General features: G+C 34.0%; 1 protein-coding gene across 3 annotated transcripts in view; it reads left to right on the top strand.

Moving 5' to 3' along the window:
• DCC (DCC netrin 1 receptor) overlaps positions 1–19,863 on the top strand; it is a 1,184,710-nt gene that overhangs the window by 971,072 nt on the left and 193,775 nt on the right. For all 3 annotated transcript variants that reach the window (XM_012464272.3, XM_012464274.3, XM_012464273.3), the window contains exon 15: positions 13,824–14,018. In XM_012464272.3, the coding sequence (XP_012319695.1) occupies positions 13,824–14,018 (195 nt within the window). The remainder of the gene's footprint in view (positions 1–13,823; positions 14,019–19,863) is intronic.

The following is a 19,863-nucleotide window of genomic DNA, read 5'->3' as shown; positions in this document are numbered from 1 at the left end:
AACTATAACTATATAATATAGCTTCTCTTGCTTTTTGTGAGACTTTTGAAAAACATCCATATATTTTTACTTATGATATTATCGTTATTTGAAAAACATCCATATATTTTTACTTATGATATTATCATTACCTTTACTTGATATAAAAGACAGCCTACTTTATTGGCTTAACTGATAATTGTCCTGAAACATTCATGGGTAGGATATTAGAATTCATATAAGATTTATATATTAGTAAATTAGATATAAGCAGAATCCTCAAAATTAGTAAATGAGAAATTGCTCTGGAAATAAAAACATCATGACTAAATTTTTTAAATAAAATTTAAAAGGAATGGTTAAATGAAGTAACAGAAGAAACATTAATAAAACAGAAATATATAGAATTAGAGTTAGAAATTAAAAAGGTAAGAATTCATAAAAATGAGATGTCCTTGGAAAAGAAGTAAGATATAATAAGTATTCTTAAAGCTAGGTAATCAAAACTAGTGTCAGTTAAAGGTAGATATAAAGGTAAACTCATATGTATTGAATATGTGGCAGGACAAGATAATTGCCTATTATAGCTAACAATGAAATTCTCTTATTCCTTAACTGATACATCTGAAATTATTCTGGTAAAAATGGAGAGTAAAAATTCTATATTCCTTTCTTTTCCCTTCCATTTTTTAATCTCTCTTTCCATGTCTTCCTCATTTTCATTCTTTTCTCATGTCTTCCTCTTTCTTGAACTCCTCCATCTCATCTCTTTCTCCTTCGTCTTTTTTTCTCTTTTGAATCTGTCACCATCATTCATGATTTTACTATAGCCAAAGTTTTGGTTTTACTAAAATAATTATAGTAACATTAAACAAACAACAGATGATATTTTCATAATAATGATAATCACTGCCTTGTGACTGCATTTAATTCAAGGAATATTTACAGAAATCTTACTAAGCGTCAGGCACTGTGCTGAGCTTTGAGGATACAATAATGAATAAGAAAGACTTGGTTCTTTTCTCATGGAGCTTGAAGTGTAGCCAAAAAGGCAGACATTTTAGGTAAAGTATAGGAAGTTGACATTGTTACAGTTAAAACCTGGTTGGGTATTTGAAAACTATAGTTCAACATAGGATGGATGGATGGATGGATACATAGACAGGTAGGCAGACAGAAAGACATATGGAAGACTTGCATTTAAATTGACACCTGAAAGATAAATAAGAATAAAGTATGATTAAATATGCAAAAAAATACATTGGCGATTGAGGAGAAGGAATGGAGAATAAGGTAAGTGTGGTTTTAAAGTCAAGACAATGATGCTGTTTGGGGACTGAAAAAGGCCATCAAGACAAACGCAGAGATGGCATATGATGAGATTTGTAAAATAAGCAGGTTCTAAATCTGATAAGACAAAGTTAAGAATATTAAACATTGTCTCAAGGATGTCATTAAGGCAATAACTTACTTTGTTTTAAGCAAGTCATCAAACGTTGATTTAAGAAAACATAGTGACTTAATTAGTATTACATTTTGTAGAGATTAGTCTAGCTGAATCTCTCACACACACACACACACAAATGTATTCTAAGTAGGCAAACACAGGCAATGTCTTTAGGACAACCCTAGAGGTAATATTGGAGTTTACAAAAAAGTAATTTGAGGCTTAGATATATTATTTAACTTGTCTTAGGTTATATAATTGAAAAGTTGTGGAGCTACCAAAAATCACATTTCACAAAGTTCATACCTGTGACTAATAGGTTAGAAAATTTTCATTCATGTATTTATTCAATATACATTTTTTATTAAAGGTCTATATTTGCCAGGCATTCCCTTAAATAATAGAGATAAAACAATGAAGTCCCTACACCCAAGGAGTATACGTTTTATTGAGATAGAGGTAGATAGTGATAGGCGCTCTGAAGAAAAGAAAGCATGGTGGAGGGGTTAGCAATGATTAGAAAGTACTGTATTGTAGAAGAAGTTGCAAAAATCTCTCTGTTTAGATAAAATGTGAACCCAGACTTTAAGGAAGTGAGGGGGAAGCCATAAGAATAGGTCGGACCAAGAGCCCTCCAGGTAGAAGGAAAAGCAAGAGCAGTCATCCTGAACAGAGCCTAACTGGTGATTGAGATGTGTATAGCAAGAAGGATGCCAAAGTCATGAGGTTATAATTTCTCTTACATAAAAATAAAAGGATGGTCACAATAAACTATACAAATAGGTTTTTTTTTCCTATTTTACCTTATTTACCTGAGAAATAAGTTTTAAAGTTTATATATTTATGTTTTATCCTCGTATCTACCCTTATGAAGTATACATTATTAGCCTTACTTTATAGGAGACTAACTTAAACTGTGAAAATTTAAGTAACTTAATCCACTAGTCAGCTAGCAACTGTGGAGCTCAAAACTAGATTTTGAGGCTGAGGCAGGTGAATCACCTGAGGTCAGGAGTTTGAGACCAGCCTGGCCAACATGGTGAAACTCTGTCTCTACTAAAAATACAAAAATTAGTTGGGCATGGTGGTACATGCCTGTAATCCCAGCTCTTCAGGAGGCTGAGGTAGGAGAATTGCTTGAACCCAGCAGGCGGAGGTAGCAGTTAGTGAAAATCATGCCACTGCACTCCAGCCTGAGAGATAGAGTGAGTAAGACTCCCTCTCAAAACAAAACTAAACAAAACTAGGTTTTGTGTATTGAGGTCCAGTGTAGGTGATCAGAGAAAAGCCTCCACTAATCCCATGGAAATGACTTGATGACCATAAACACAGTGATTCAAGGCAAACAAACGATTCTGCGAAGTGAGATCGTATCATTTACCCAAACTTAAGGGGTTATATCTCTTACTGAAAGGAGAGAAAATAAATGAAGCAGAGGTGCTGACCATCTTACAAAATATCCAGAATGAAATAGACTCTACTTGACTTTTGTGCTCTTTTTCTTGACTCTGAATGAGTCATAACTTAAGTAGAACCAAGATATAAAATCACAACTTATTGGAAGACATAAAATTTTCATTTAACTCCATGCTTTCCATATCAGTGCAGTGTAACTATAATCCAATTCGTGCATGTGTTTCAATCAAGAATCTCTATGCCATGCTCGTGACAGTCTTAATAAATGCTTTTAATTATATTTGTTTGAACTTTTCTGTGTTCTTGGCTTAATAATGGCCCTCTTGGACATGTAACATTCCTTCTTTTTCTTTGAGTATGGATGTAGTGATTATGAAATGTAGTTTAAGAATCTACAGTGTGCTGAATCATGAAGAATACAAACATGAAAACAGCAAGAACGGCTCTATTGAGACACAGATAGATAATGGTTGCACTGATTGGAAAAGATTTCTTAAAACACGTAGTACTTGAACTAGAAACTTCAGGGAAAGGGGATTCTGACAAGTGGGATTATAGGGAAGTGTGTATAGGACTGCATAGAAAATATTCTTCAAGGAAAATTTGCCTTGAGAAAATTATTTCTGCCACTATTAATTCAAAATGCATCCTCATTCATCCAGTTGTTACTCCTTTACCAGTCGGTTGTCATAACGTATTTCCACACATTTCAAATATCACCTTTCTTCTCCTTCTCTCGTCTTTTCATTTGGATGATAAATGCTAAGAAGATCTTATCCTTTCCCATAATATACATATTAGCAATCTGAAAAAAGATAAATAAAAAATTAATAGAAGAAAGCCAGTGGAATTGATACTTCTTGCACAAAATGCTGTTACATGTTGCGATTTGAGATTATTCACACTTAGACATAAAAACTAAAAGCCATTTCACACATTTAACTGTGTAAATGTGTGTGACATGTGTGTTTTTCACTTTCTGTATCAAACTGATAGTATCAAAGGTCTTCTCAATTTATTAATCTCAATTGGTCACTTTCAACTGTGATACTTCCTAAAAGTGATTCTGTTTCCCTTTCTTTCCACCTGGTTTTCTTCTTTTGATTGCACCATTTAAATATTAAAAAGTGTAACCCTTGATAGAAATTAATATTCCAAGGAATGAACAAGCTCAATAATGGTCACGAGTAGCTACAAAAGAAAAGTCAGCCTGCTAGTTTGTTCTATTTTAAAACAGATTTTCTTAAATATTCATCTCATTTTAAATGTATTTGTGTAAATGTTTAAATCATAAAATAAGATATAAACAACTTCCACCAAAAGTTTTTTGGCTAATGATGGAAAGCTTTGAGTCCTAAATTTTGAGTCCTAACACTCTGAAGTCAGAAATTCCCATATAGAATTGCTTTGATCTCCCTAAAATTAAGGATATGGAGAAAAAGCAATCATTTTAAAAACCACGTAAATTGAGAGGCATTCTTTGCTGCAGCTGAAGATATCTGCATTGGGAGGTAACTGCAGCATTAGGCCTCTCTGGATGCATTGTGCTACATAACTTACCCCCCTGCTTCAGAGCTTTCTGGTGATCCTTAGGAGAATGATGTACTCATTATTGCATAACTCTGAGCCCTGCAAGTCAGCTAAACAGAAACAGTGCTGGTTGCAGATTATTAAAGGGAACCCCTGTCTCCTGCGACTTCTGTAGTTCCTCTTGCCTTTGCAACTTGGCTTAAGCAGTGTGAAGATAACAGTAACTTGGAGAAATACCCCAATTCCTCACGGATTGCCCTTTTAATTAGATGTTTTGTTAAAGTAATTATAAAACCAAACCACATTGTTTGTTCAGGGTTCCCTGGAAAGGACGTTGCTATTACTGGCAGATGATAAGTTTTAAAATATTTATTTTGTGCCTCAAAATTTCAGCTTAAAAAGAAACAAGATCATTAGAATTCCCCAAGGCTTTCATGTAAATGTCCTGCATAAAGACATGAGAGAATCTGTGATTGAGTTCAACAAGGTATCCTTCAAGAAACTGAGCTTGGAAATCTGTTTATGCTACTTTTTATTTTGAAGTGAACAGGTGAAAATTGCTATACACTATCAATAATGATGTCATTTAAAATTGAATCTCTGCCCTAAAGTCGAGGAGCTTAGCTATCAAAAGTCAGCAGTGCAGACTTAAGAAAATGCAACAGGGTGGCAGCAAAAAAAATGTGAACCTAGGAGCTGGCCCTAATTTCTTACCCCCAGGAAATAGGTAATTTGCCTTATTAACTCAATCTGGTAATAGATGGGTTTGCTACAAATTCATTTTGTTTAAGAATTGAGGTAAGGGGTGCAGTTTACACCAGTGAGTAAAAGAATGTGTTCTTCTGGTGATTTAACTTGGTGTTAGTATGGGATTTGGTGTGTACAGAGGAGTGAAGGTGATATGTCATAGAATAGATTTTTTTTCTTGTACTTTTGATAGGGACCACTTATGATATTCCATGTTGCTAATTGACAGATAGGCTTGGGGAATTAGATGGGCCAGTGGTACCACAGATATTCCATCATGAAATTGAACTCAGCCCCTTATTATCATTCCAGTGGATTTCATCTTACATGTAAGAAGCATAACAGGCAAAGCAAAAACTGATTTTTAAAAGCAATATAATACATGTTTCAGTTCCTGGGAAAGTGGTTGTTCAGAATTTCAAAGTTCCGCTGTACAAAGGATGGCACAGATTGTTTGGACTTAGATAAAATTCAAAGAAGTTTCAAGTCTTTTTCTTGGTTATAGCAAACTTTAATGTGCTCATGAAATGTCTGATTCTTCTATGACTTGCTTGGCTTTTTCTAAGTACCATGTAAGGGATAAGGTGGGTTCTGGAATCGTAATGACTAGGTTTGGATCCAGCTTCACTTACCATATATTCTTGGCCAAATAACTTTCCTATGCCCTGGGTCTTCTCATCTGTAAAGAGGGCATATCAACAATATCCATCACAGTGGGTTTTTATGAGAATTAACTATGGTGATGGCAACAGAGTGCTCAACAGTGTGTTGTTCTTTCTGGTTTTGATAAATAAGTATATCTCAGACTTTGAATGTAGTTGTCTGTTTGTTTATTTTTGAGACAGAGTCTTGCTCTGTTGCCCAGGCTGGAGTATAGTGGCATAATATTGGCTCACTGCAACCTACATCTCTTGGGTTCAAGAGCTTCTCCTGTCTCAGCCTCCCCAGTCTCTGGGATTACAGGTGCCCACTACCATGCCTGGCTAATTTTTGTATTTTTAATAGAGATGGGGTTTCACCCTGTTGGTCAGGCTTGTCTTGGACTCCTGACCTCAGGTGATCTTCCTGCCTCAGCCTCCCAAAGTCCTGAGATTACAGGCGTGAATCACCACACCTGGCCATGACTGCAGTTCTTTCTGACAGTAATATGAAATACTCAGACCATTGGTCTTAGGAACCTCTCCTTGTTTATGATGATTACATTTAGGGAATAGATGTATTCATTTCTTTTGCAAAAGGAGAGTGTATATTCAGTATGTCTTAAAAGCCCATCATCTAATTAAGGTATAATTTAATGGGGCATCATATAATTATAGCAATATGTGCAAGAGGGCATTTTGTGGAATTAGGCAGTTTTTAAAAATTTTATATTTTTATAGGAATATAAGCAAGCTTTCAAAATTTTATTGTTTTTGTAGAAACTAAAAACAAACATTATGCTAAATGGGAAAAATAGTAAAGACATTTGTTTTAAGGTCCAAACAAGCTTAAAATCTTTCTACAGCTTCTGTTATTTTATTCAAGAGTTATAGAGGTTTTGGCAAGAAAAACGTTAAAAATTCATAACATTTTATTACAAAAAGAAAGAAATCTTATTATTATAAATGGTGTTATTGCATATTTGAAAATTGCAAGAAACTGCACTAAAAACCTATTAGAACTAATAAGAGAATTTAATAAGGTAGTATGTTTCAAAAACATAGCTTTTCTTTATAGTGGCAATAATTAGTTTAAACATGGAAAAGAAATGCATTTATAAAGCAGCCTAAAATATAGTATTATATAATATAGGACTAAATTTAACAAGATGTAAACAAATGTATGTCATAAAACATATAACATTCTATGAAAAAATATGAAACAAGACATGAATAAAGAACGTTACATATGTTCCTAGATGAAAAATCTGATTATTACTACATTAGTTATTTCCAAATAAATGATTACTTTCAGACAGTTCTAATCAGAGTAAATTTTAAATGAGTAAGGACTTTCTGGGTTGGAAAAATAAATTTATTTAGAAGAATGAATGTAAAAGAATCCCAAGAAATTTTGGAAAAGGATACTAAACATTAACATGTACTATAAAGCCTGATTTAACATCAACATAGTACTTGTCTGGCATTGGACTAGACAGATCAGTATAACAAAACTTAGAAACAGCACCTATCTAGGTATACTTGAGAAATAAATATAAAAATAAAGCTGGCCTCTCAACCAGCAGATTAGTTACTAAATGGTGTGAAACTATTGCCAGTACTTTTAGTACAACAGAAAATGTTTTTCTTCTCTTACATCAAACTAGTTGACAGTGGTTGATTCTGGTGATGGAATTGAAGGCAAAGGAGGGTGAAGCCATCACATCTTATATAATTTAAAAATAGAAAGGCCTCAGGTGTCTATAAGGATTTTGTCATAATTTTTCTTGTGATATTTTTAAATATAACAAAGATAGGTGACTCAATCACAAGTCTTTTTATGCAATTGGAGGTTTTGAGCTAATCTTTAAATACCATTTCTCTTAAGACTGATTGTATTCTTCACTTTGTGTCTGGTACCAGTAACCACTTGTCATCCAATCCGAAAGCCTCCATATCACCCTCAACTCCATTTCACTCCCTGTCGATATCCATTCAATCACCAACATCTGTAATTTCTACCTTCATAATAGATTTGGAATCCATCCTCCCTTCTCCACACCCACCACCACATTTTATTTCAGGCTCACATCATTTGTCACCTGAAAGTAGCCTCAGATTTGCTATTTTCTGGACACCTGTTTGCTACCCCACCTCTTTAGACCCTATAGTGTTGGCAGAGTGATTTTTTTCATCACCAGATGAAATTTTAATATTCATTGTTAAAATTAATAATGAGACATGGGGAGGGATCGACTATAAAGGGGCAGCCTATGGAAATTTTGGGGGTGACAGAATGGTTCTGTATCATGACAAAAGTGGTGGATACAAAATTTTACCCATTTATCAAAACCCATAAAGCTATATATACCACTAAGTAAATTTTGCTGCATATAAGTTTTTAAAATCTATTAAAAATGAATATTCCCAGCCTGGTTAACACAGGGAGACCCTATTTCTACAAAAAGTTTCTTATAAAAATTAGCTAAGTGTGCTGGTGCAGGCCTGTGGTCCCAGCTACTCAGGAGCTGAAGTAGGAAGATCACTTGAGTCCTAGTGGTCAAGGCTGCAGTGAGCCACAACTGTGCTACTGCACTCCAGCCTGTGTGACAGAGTGAGAACCTGTCTCAAAAAAAAAAAAGAGAATTGAGAAAAATTAGAAGTAGGATGGTAAAAGAATACAAAGTAGAGTTCAATGGTGAATAGAAGTGGTTGTCCACTATGATAAGTAAGCAAACAAATAACATTTAAAGTTTATAGCTGTGAGTGGCCTAAGGGAAATGATGTCCTTTGGTGAGAAAAGGCCCTGCCTATAGAAATGAACACATTTGTATGTATCAGACCTGCCTGGAAAGGCAGAGTGTGGGTGTATCAATTGCCTTATGTAGCTTGCTGTAAAGAAATATAGGCTATTAAGGACTGGAACAAAACTCTAACAAAACAATCTATAACATACAGCACGCTAAATGGAGAACAAATATGTGAATATTTGTCAAAAGTTCCAACTGCCTGACACAACTTGGCAGTGCCATCCATAGCAGACAGTACGTGATGGCGACTGCTTGCATCACCAAGATGTGGCACAGACAAATTTAGCTGTCCACTAGGAGGAAAAAAAAATGTATCCAGTGTAGAGTAGATGGCTGGAGTGAGGTGAGGGAAGGGAAAATCACAGGTGAAGAAGGTAGAGAGGTAAGTGGAGAAACAGACAGATCATTTATGGCCTTCAGACCATTGTAAAGAACATGGCCTACAATGTGGTTTGGGAACACTATAGGGGCTTTTGAGCAGAGCAGTAACATGATCTTAAATGTAGTTTTGTATAGACATGTTCATGCTATATCTATATTCATACACATTTATTTTAAATACCATCTATATGCTGATGGCTTCCACATCTGTGTATATCTAACTGTGACCTTTCACCAAAATCCCAGACTTACATATTCAACTACTTTTTGAGAGAGCCACAGGTTTGACTAATAGGCATCTCACATTGAACATGACCCAAGGAAAACTCACCTGTTTTTCCTCACTTCAGTTCATTGACCAACAGTTACCAGGTCAAAGACCTATGGGTTATGATTAAATCTCCCTTTTCCCGCACCACTCACATCTACTCTATAGTTCTGTTAACTATACATCACAAATGTCCTAAATCTATCCACTTTATATCATCTTCACAACAGCCACCCAGATGAATGCAAAAGCAATTTTATGGTCTCCACACCTGGAACATCAAGGATAAGAGAGAGAATGAAAAAGATAAAAAGAGAGTTACAGGTGTGGTGATTATCTTTGGTTTCTCTTAATACCAAGCTCCTCCCTGCAGTAGAGCATTTGCAGTAGCTGTTCCCTCTCCCTACAGAGCTTACTACTCTCTGATGTTGGCTTGACTACTTCTTTCAGATCATCCACCTTAGACTCAAATGGGGAGAACTTCCTTGATGGGTCAGTTGTTATCCCATCAGTGTAGAACTCATCAAGATCTCACCATTGTCTTATTTCTTCATTATTAGGACTTATTTTTTGTCTTTCCTTTCCCAACAGTTTATTTTCAGTACCTAGAACTATGACTAGTATATAGGAGATGTGTAGTTGTTGAAATGTCACGGGGATTAATACAATACATGACCTAGTATACTGCATGTAAACATTACATATTAGTAGAAATCTGTGTAACATATCTACATTCATGTTAAAAATAAAAACATGTCTACATATCTGTTGCAAAGAATAATGTCTACATATATTACATATATGTTACAAAGAATAACATGTCTACATACATGTTACAGAAAATGACATATGTTCATTAGAACCAAAGTATACTAAGAGAGAATCCATAATTCAATAAAATAATCAAGAATGGCAGTTGACCTAGTTATCTTGATCATTCAGACTCTAGTGAAAATTTGGTGCCTTGTATTAGTCAGTTTTCATGCTGCTGATAAAGACATGCCCAAGACAGGGCAAGTTATAAAGGAAAGAGGTTTAATGGACTCACAGTTCCACATGACTGGGGAGGCCTCACAATCATGGCAGAAGGTGAAAGGCACATCTCACATGGCAGCAGATAAGACAAGTTGAGCAGGGAAACTCCACTTTATAAAACCATCAGATCTTGTGAGACTTACTCATTATCACAATAATAGCATGAGAAAGACCCGCCCCCATGATTCAATTATCTCCCAATGGGTCACTCTCACAACAGGTGAGAATTGTGAGAGCTACAACTCAAGATGAGATTTGGGTGGGGACACAGCCAAACCATATCAGGCCTCATTAATTTAAATATTTCAGGCAAAATGTGCTCTTTGGTTCCAAATTAACTCAGTAATTGACCTAATACTTTCTATGCTTCATTTGTGCAAGCAATGTCCCAGAGATACTTGTAAACTGTTTCATGTCTGAGCAGCAAATTTCAGTTTTTGACTCCAAGCAAGGATTACTCATATATCTTCCACAGCATATTTTCTAAATTGATGTTTTATAGTTCATTCCAATAGTAACCACTTTCCTAATCCATAAGGTCATCTGTGTTATAGAAAACTCACTCAGGTGTCATAAAAGGAAAATTGTTATTTCTGCCTTTGGATTAAGAAGTGAGTGAGCATAAATTGGCTATCCTCCATTATGAACAATCTCCTGGCATAGTTATCATAATGATGAGGCCATATATTATGAATGGCTTAGATCTAATACTACCTTGATAGGAACTCTCCTTTTGGTCCTATGGGCTTTATTTGGTAATAAAGGGTCATTAAGCCTGGGCATGTAGATGCATATCTATAATTCCAACACTTTAGGAGGCTGAGGTGGGTGGATTGCTTGAGTCCAGGAGTTCAAGATAAATCTGGACAACATGGCAAAACTCTGTCTCTACAAAAATAAAATAATAAATAAATTAGCTGGGTGTGCTGGCATATGCCTGTAGTCCCAGCTACTAGGGAGGCTGAAGTGGGAGGTTAGCTTGAGCCAGAGGGTTAGAAGCTACAGTGAGCTATGATCTCACCACTGCAATCCAGCCCGGGTGATGGAGCAAGATCCTGTCACACACATACACACACACACACACACACACACACAATTGATATTTAGGTGAAGAGGCAACATATCTTCTATGTACTAACATTTTTTCTAATGTTAAATATTATTTTGAGGCTTGCCTTTAGGATTGAAACATTTTCATGCAGTGAAGGATGAAGGGGAGTCTTATGTTCTAATAGCTCCTCTTCTTCAAGAGCCAGTTACTGTCCTCATTACAATGTTATGTTTAAAGCTCTGATGAATAAAATTCCATAGTTACTAACTTAACCAATTTGCAGGAGAACTATTCTATGGTTTGCAGAAATATGGAGACATAGGTACTGTTCTGAAAATATTTTAATAGTTTTTCCTTTTGTTCTAAAAGATGTTAAATATTATCGTTCAAATCATTGTGACTTCATATTGCTCTTAAAAAGTCATAAATGAGGAAGATCTAGTTTATTTTCTTGGTGTAAGATGAGGCAGAATTTGTTGTTTTAATAGTTATTGCAAAAACTTCAAATGTGCTAAAGAGAACTCACTGAAGAATCCATTACATTTCAAGGGCACTGGTGAGACTGTGGCAGGAGGGTTGAAAAGTATGAATCCATGCTTTTCATCTCTTTTATTACTTTTACTTAGAGTTTATATTAGGAAATACTTCACAAACATTGTGTTTCTGCTGTTAAGGTTTATATCCACATTTTGAGACATAATTTTTTATGAGGTCTTTGCATATTATATCATAGGCCTTTTTTAGGGCATACAAATAATAGCTTTCCCTTTTTGTTCACAAAGGACCATCTTTGGGGAAAAAAGTATCTAGAAAATTCTGTTGACATGGCATCTTTAGAATCTGTTGAAAAGCTGTCGGTATGGTGCCTATTTTGAAAACCTTAATAAGAAAATGCTTCCATCTATCACTTAAGCTAGAAGTGGGAATGCTGAATATGGATAAAGGTGGATGGGATTGTGCCAGCTTTTGCTATTATATTGAGGAGAAAAATGTAATATTACCTCTAGTCATCAGATTTTCTTACATAATTTGGCATAGTTACCTTCCGAGATTTTCAGAAGCACTGGACACAGAAATTTCTGGTACATAAATAATGAAGAGAATAGCTTGAATAAAATTCTAATCACTAATATTTTTAAGTATTCATTAATTGCCAAGAACTGTGTTAGCACTTACAGAAGTTTGGATGAGCATATTCTTTCTTACATATCTTTGCATAATACTTCACTGATTTTCAAAGAATAGGCTACATGTGCTTGTATTTAGTCAATGGAAATATTGATCATAATCTATTGTAACTGCATTTTTACTTGCCTGTTTCTCATTAGAGTGTAAACTCCAATAGTATGGGTTTTATGTCGGCCATATTTGTCCTTCCTGTATCCTGAACATTATAGGTACCTAGCCCCACACCTCAAACATAATAGGTATTATATAAATATTTATTAATTGAATAATAATCAGTATCCAGTAAAAAAAGTTCTTTTAAGCTAAGAAACAGGGAAGAATGACAACATAAAAATCAGAACCTCATATTATTATTAAAACATTAATTTCAACACACAATCCATTTAAAAGAAAACATATGTCAGAGTGGCATGCACATTCTCTTTTTAATAGCTAACAACATCTGAGAATTTATTTGCTACTTATAATGAGTATGATTGCATGAATTATCTCATTAAGTCTTCTAAACAGCATACCTTCATTCTATAGGTTAGGGAACTGAAGCTTAGAGAGGATAAGTAATTTCTCAAAATCTCACAGACAGTGAGTATACAGTACAAGTTTGAACTCTGCTCTAAGTTCAAACTTTGAGTCAATCAATATTTGGAATGCCAACTTAATCAGAAGGGAAACTCAGAGAAGTGAAATAATTTCACAAGGACACAGAGTTGGTAAATGACAGAAATGGCATTAAACCAATTTGCGTAGGTCCAAAGGTTATGAGGCTTTAATCCAGGACACTGTCTTCTTTCTTTTAATAATAAATACATTTTTCACTGATTTAATAAACCATGAATCAAGTACCATCCTAATTATACTGGACAGATCATGGCTCTTAACTGTTTCTCCAGACAATTACTTAAGAAAGGACTGGTTAATTTGTTTTTGTTTTTAGATAAAGTAAATAATTATTGGATAAGACAGCATTGACATTTTATTTTCCATTCTATTATTCTTATATCTGCCTGGTTTCACCCTTCATTAATGATACCTAAGAAGAAATATATAGAAAGAAAAAAAAACCTAAGTAAGAAACTATTTGAATAAAGATGCATTGATGCTACCTACTATGCTCATGGGAAGAATTTGGTATTCTAGTATGCTGAAGAAATTTTGTGAAAATCAAATCAAACATAGACAATGTATCACAAGCTGAAATAAAGAGTGACTTGGGCAACAGGTGATGCATTATTTGAGTATCTATAAAATATGATTTGTCTTGCTTAAATGGTGTTCTGCCATGCTACATTTTCCATTATGAGACATACTGATGATGATGCTTTTTGAATCCTAGAATCTCAAGTTCCTGATCAACCAAGCTCTCTTCATGTGAGGCCCCAGACTAACTGCATCATCATGAGTTGGACTCCTCCCTTGAACCCAAACATTGTGGTCCGAGGTTATATTATCGGTTATGGCGTTGGGAGCCCTTATGCTGAGACAGTGCGTGTGGACAGCAAGCAGCGATATTATTCCATTGAGAGATTAGGTGAGTATCTGTGACTTTTTTATTCTATTGAGGGGAATTAGTGATTAATTTTAAATCATTTTCTTTCTTGGAAGACTATACCCTGGGATTATGGCTTCAGCTTAACAGCAAATATTACATCTGAGAAAAAAAAAAAAAAAAACCTCTCTATCTATATACACACACAGGCACACATACACATTTCTTCTTTGAATTTGGGATTTCAGGTATTTGATGTAGAGAGATTGGTAATGGTGGTTGCTCTGGTGTGTGCCCTTGCTTATAGGTTATAGAATGCATAAAGTGCATTGGGCCAATTTTTCTTTTTCCAATGGTCAATGGAAACTTCCAATCCTAATAATTTCTATTTAAAAAAAAAAGTCAACACATTTTTGTCTTTGTTGTTCTCACTATGAAAACATTCTGTTAATTTTTCTTTAACCTTGAATTATCTACTCAGAGGGCCTTCTTTTTCCTTAACATTCACAAATATGAATGTTAAAGCCTCTGTCATTATGACTGCAAAACAAGATGAAAGAAGGAACTTTCAGTGAGGACAATATGTCAGAATGAACAAACTCCTTCCTGCATGTATGCCTGTCCCTACCAATCTAGTTTCTCTTAGTGTACTCAACTCAACCTCATTTATTACTGCATACAGTACTTCAGTTTTGATAGTTCTGAATTCATTGAAAACTTGCTCATTCAGAGAGGCCTAATATGTGTAAAAGTGTTCGTATTCATTTTAGATCTGATTTCCCATAGTGCTGTAGGAGATTATATTATTAACCCAGAGAAATAAAGTAAAGATACATGATATATCAGGATGCCAGTAAGTTAAACAATTTTCATAAAGCAAAATGCAAGTTCATTCCATTCTACCTGTTGATTTAATACCATATTACATCACCCCACTGGAAATGCAGCTTGATTGGGCAGACAGGGTGTGGGGGCAGGGGATCTGCTGCTTATTTGCAGTGTCTCTCACAAACAGAACATTCGTGATGAGAAGCCTGATTTGAATTTGAATAGCTAAAATGCTGTAGCAAGAAAAGATTTTCTCAGTGAAAAAGGAAAATTGCACTGACCCATTCTCTCTATAATTGCTTCAAACACTAATAAGAGAAACACCTACTGAAAATCTCCACAATTTTAGTTAGCTTGGCATTTAGAAATAATATTCTTTCCATCAGTTCCTGAGTTTGAATGTAAAAGCAATCACAAAAATCATATTTTATGGCCATCAAACCTATGTCAGGGGACTCTCGCTTATCCATTATTCAGCATTCACCATCTCTGACAGTTCATCTTGATGCCACTCACCCAGACAGAGGGAGGGAGGTGCCTGTGGCAGTGAATAGGCTCCCAGGCAATGAGAATGTGGTGCCAGCTCAGAAGGAAGTCAGGAGAGAAACTGCATTGTTATACCCTATCTTGAGTCTCATTTTTACCAAAACAACTTTTTAGAAGTCTTCAATTTTAGTAAAGTTTAGGAGTTTGAGAGATAAACACTGTCAAATCTCCCCAAATGCTTAACAAGAAAAACAAAAATCCTCTGTAAGATATATTCTAAAGAGCAAGGAAAATTATTAATGGTAAAAAGGGATATATATAAGCCTATTTCAGTAATAATTAGGAGTTTGCACTTTTCAATTTACCTGGAAAGAGTAATTACACATGCACGTAGATAGGTATGTAAGTTCTACCAGTTGATACTCTTTTTACATAGTCCCATGTCTTAATATAAAATATGAAATACAATAATTAGCATGTTCATTAAATATCCTCATGGTTATGCAAATGAACTATCATTTTTCCAACATGTGTTTTCACTATTTAGACAAAGTGTGTCTGAGACGTACCCTAAGCTCTAATCTTTATAAAGATAAAGAATTTATTCAAGTCCACGTTCATGCTGCAAATAAATGACTGTTTTATTTATTCTATTGAGCATTACAATTGACAAATCAGTTTTCATAACAACTTTTTGAGAAAGCATTTATAATTTTTGTGAGTTTTTAAAGTTTTTGAAAGACAGAGTTGTCTAGTCATTCTATATAGATAATAAAGAAAAGGAAATTTTGTGTTTTAAGGACTGTATGACAGTTATACCGCTAAAAGTGAGTTAAAGTAATTTTAATTCATTTAAGCATAGGGTCAGCCATAACTTCAAGTATCATGGTTGTGTATTAAACTATAAAAAAGCTATTTGTGTTATAATTGACCAATAAACCTCTTCATCTGTTTCATGAGAGAGCAAGACTTCTAAACAGCATTTTATTCACAGTTTAGACACCAGACACTGTGATCAGCTTCAGGACTGGAAATACAGGAATATTTTGAGTAATATCTAATAATGCCTGATTAAAAGCAAACAAACAACTTGCCTACTATAGGCACAGAGCTTCATTAATCTATGTTTGTACTATTAAATATTTATAATTAATCTATTGACATTTTACTGCTTTTAGTTCAAGAGCCCTAGTACTAGACTTGATATAAACAAATGATACAGACACACAAGCTGAGTTTAGTACTTCTTAGCAAAATTAATTTGAAACCCAACCACGTTTTTAAAAACTCACTGTCTACCTACCAATTGATCTATTTATCAATTTATCTATCGTTACATCTTTTTTCAGGTATTATTTATATACAGTACACTGTGTACATTAAAAGGGTACATTTTGGCATTTTTAAAAGACCATTATTGAGATATAATATTTGTTCAATAAGCTATATTTTTATAATATTTTCTCTAATCTCAGTAATATTTTATAGTTTCAAATGTAAAGGTCTTCAATGTTTATGTTAAACTTATTCCTAAATACATACATATATGTAGGAATATATATATATTAAAAATACCCAAATATAAAACTTTATATACATATGCATATATATTTGGATATATATACACATACATACATATATATTTAGATTATATATATATTTGTATATACGTACATTATATATACATATATTTGAATTATTTTAAATAGAACTGTTTTTAAAATTTATTTTAAATAAATTTTTACTGTAGTAAATTTATAGATGTATTATATAATGTATATATAGATGTATTGATATATTTATAAATATATGGAATAGAACAGATTTTAATGCTAACTTTGTATCCTAATAGCTGTTAAATTTACCTATATTTCCATTAAAATTTTCTATTTAATCAAGCATATCTATGCGAATAGAAAGTTTTATATTTAGTTTCTGATTTCTGTCCCTTTTATTTCTTTCTTTTGACTTATTTCAGTGGTTAGGATCTGCAATAAAATGTTGAATGAAAGTGCTAAAAGCAGGTATCTGCCTTGTTTCTGATCTTAGGAAAAAAAAAATTAGTCTTTACCATGAAATAGGTTATTACCTCTGGGTTCTTTAAGCCTTTTGTGAGATTGAGGAAATGTTATACTCCTTCTAGCTTTCTAGAAATTTTGATCATGAAAATTTGTTGAATTTTATTAGAAAACTTTCCATCTTTTGAAGTGACCTTATTATTACTTTTTTCTTTTTTTATAGTATGATGAATTTCATTGATTTTTGAAGGGTAACCAGCGTTGAATTTCCTGTATAAATCCTGTGTGGCCAACATGTATTATTCTTTTCTTATGTTGTTTAATTTGATTTGTTAATGCTTATTAAGGAGTTTTTGTGCCTATATTCAGTATGTTACAGTTGTCTACAATTTTCTTTTCAGGTAGTGTCTATATTCGATTTCTCTTTCACTCCAGTTAGATTGGCTCAAAAAACGAGCTGGACAGTATTTACTCCCCTTCTATTACAGAAAAGTTTTTGTAACATGGATTTTATTTGTACCTTAAGTATTTTATAGATTTCACTAATGAAATTATCTAGACCTGAGTTGTTTTTTTTTTTTATAGGAAGTCTTCGACAATAGATTTAATTTTTTAAAACAGATATAGGTCCAATTTGCATACATTCTTGTATTGATTTTGGTAAGTTAAATTTTTAATAAAATCTGTTCATTTCATTTTGTCTCTTGTTGGCAAAGAATTATTCATAGTATTCTCTTTATCAGTTATCTGTGGTTATTAACTGCTTATTCATTTTGGATATTTGGTCTCTTCTGGTTCTTCTCTTTTTATTTGTGATGTCCAGACAGGGGTTTACTAATTTTGTTGATCTTGTCAAAGAAAGAGATGTTTACATTACTAACTTTTCTATTCTCTATCTCTATTTTATTTGTTTGATTCTGCTCTTATCTTGACTACTTCCTTCCTCATACTTATTTTGGTTCTGGACTTCTATTTCTAATTTATTAATATATGAACCTTATATGCATCTATTATCCCTCTAGGTATCATTTTACTTGCATTCCACAAATTTTGATATGTTGTATTTTTATTACCATTTAGTTCAAAACATTTCCTAATTTTCCAATATTAACAAGATAACTAGGACAATGCCAAAATTTAAAAATTAAGTAACACTTTCTAGTGTTTTTATGGTGTTGGGTTTTATGTTTAAGTCTTTAATCCATCTGGAGTCAATTTTAGTGTAAGGTGACAGGTAGGGGTCCAGTTCTGCTTTCTACACATTGCTAGCCAGTTTTCCCAACGCCATTTATTAAACATGGAGTACTTTCTCCATTGCTTGTTTTTGTCAGGTTTGTCAAAGATCAGATGGTTGTAGATGTGTGGTGTTACTTCTGGGGCCTCTGTTCTGTTCCATTGGTCTGTGTCTCTGTTTTGGTACCAGTACCGTGCTGTTTTGATTATTGTAGCCTTGTAGTATAGTTTGAAGTCTGGCAGTGTGATGCCTCTGGCTTTGTTCTTTTTGATTAGGATTTTCATGGCTATGTGGGCTCTCTTGTGATTCCATATGAAGTTTAAGGTGTTTTTTTCCAATTCTGTGAAGAAGGTCATTGGTAGCTTGATGGGGATAGCATTGAATCTATAGATTACTTTGGGCAGTATGGCCATTTTCATGATATTAATTCTTCCTAACCATGAGCATGGAATGTTTTTCCATCTGTTTGTATCCTTTCTTATTTCGTTGAGCAGTGGTTTGTAGTTCTCTTTGAAGAGGTCCTTTACCTCCTCTGTTAGTTGTATTCCTAGGTATTTTATTCTCTTTGTAGCCATTGTAAATGGTAGTTCACTGTCGAACTGGCTCTCTGTTTGTCTGCTATTGGTATATAGGAATGCTTGTGATTTCTGCACACTGATTTTATATCCTGAGACATTGCTGAAGTTGCTTTTCAGTTTGAGAAGATTTTGGGCTGAGATGATGGGGTCTTCTAGATATACAATCAGTCATCTGCAAATAGAGACAGTTTGACTTCCTCCTTTCCTAATTGAATACACTTTATTCCTTTTTCTTGCCTGATTGCTCTGGATAGAACTTCCAATACTATATTGAATAGGAGTGATGAGAGAGGGCATCCTTGTCTAGTGCCAGATTTCAAAGGGAATTCTTCCATCTTTTGCCTGTTCAGTATGATATTGGCTGTAGGTTTGACATATATAGATTTTATTATTTTGAGATACGTTCCATCGATACCTAATTTATTGAGAGTTTTTAGCATGAAGTGCTGTTGAATTTTGTCGAAGGGCTTCTCTGCATCTAAGATAATCATGTGGTTTTTGTCTTTGGTTCCGTTTATGTGATGGGTTACGTTTATGTATTTGCATATGATGAACCAGCCTTGCATTCCCAGGATGAGACCTACTTGATAGTGATGGATAAGCTTCTTGATGTGCTGTTGCAATCTGTTTGCCAGTATTTTATTGAAGATTTTTGAGTCAATGTTCATCATGGATATTGGCCTGAAGTTTTCTTTTTTAGTTGAGTCTCTGCCTGTTTTTGGTATCAGGATGATGTTGGTCTC

This window comes from Aotus nancymaae, unplaced genomic scaffold (genome assembly GCF_030222135.1).
Source record: "Aotus nancymaae isolate 86718 unplaced genomic scaffold, 86718_ANA_hifiasm-v0.15.2.pri h1tg000020l, whole genome shotgun sequence".
Taxonomy (NCBI): Eukaryota; Metazoa; Chordata; class Mammalia; order Primates; family Aotidae; genus Aotus; species Aotus nancymaae.
This window is presented reverse-complemented; position numbering and strand designations above follow the sequence as displayed.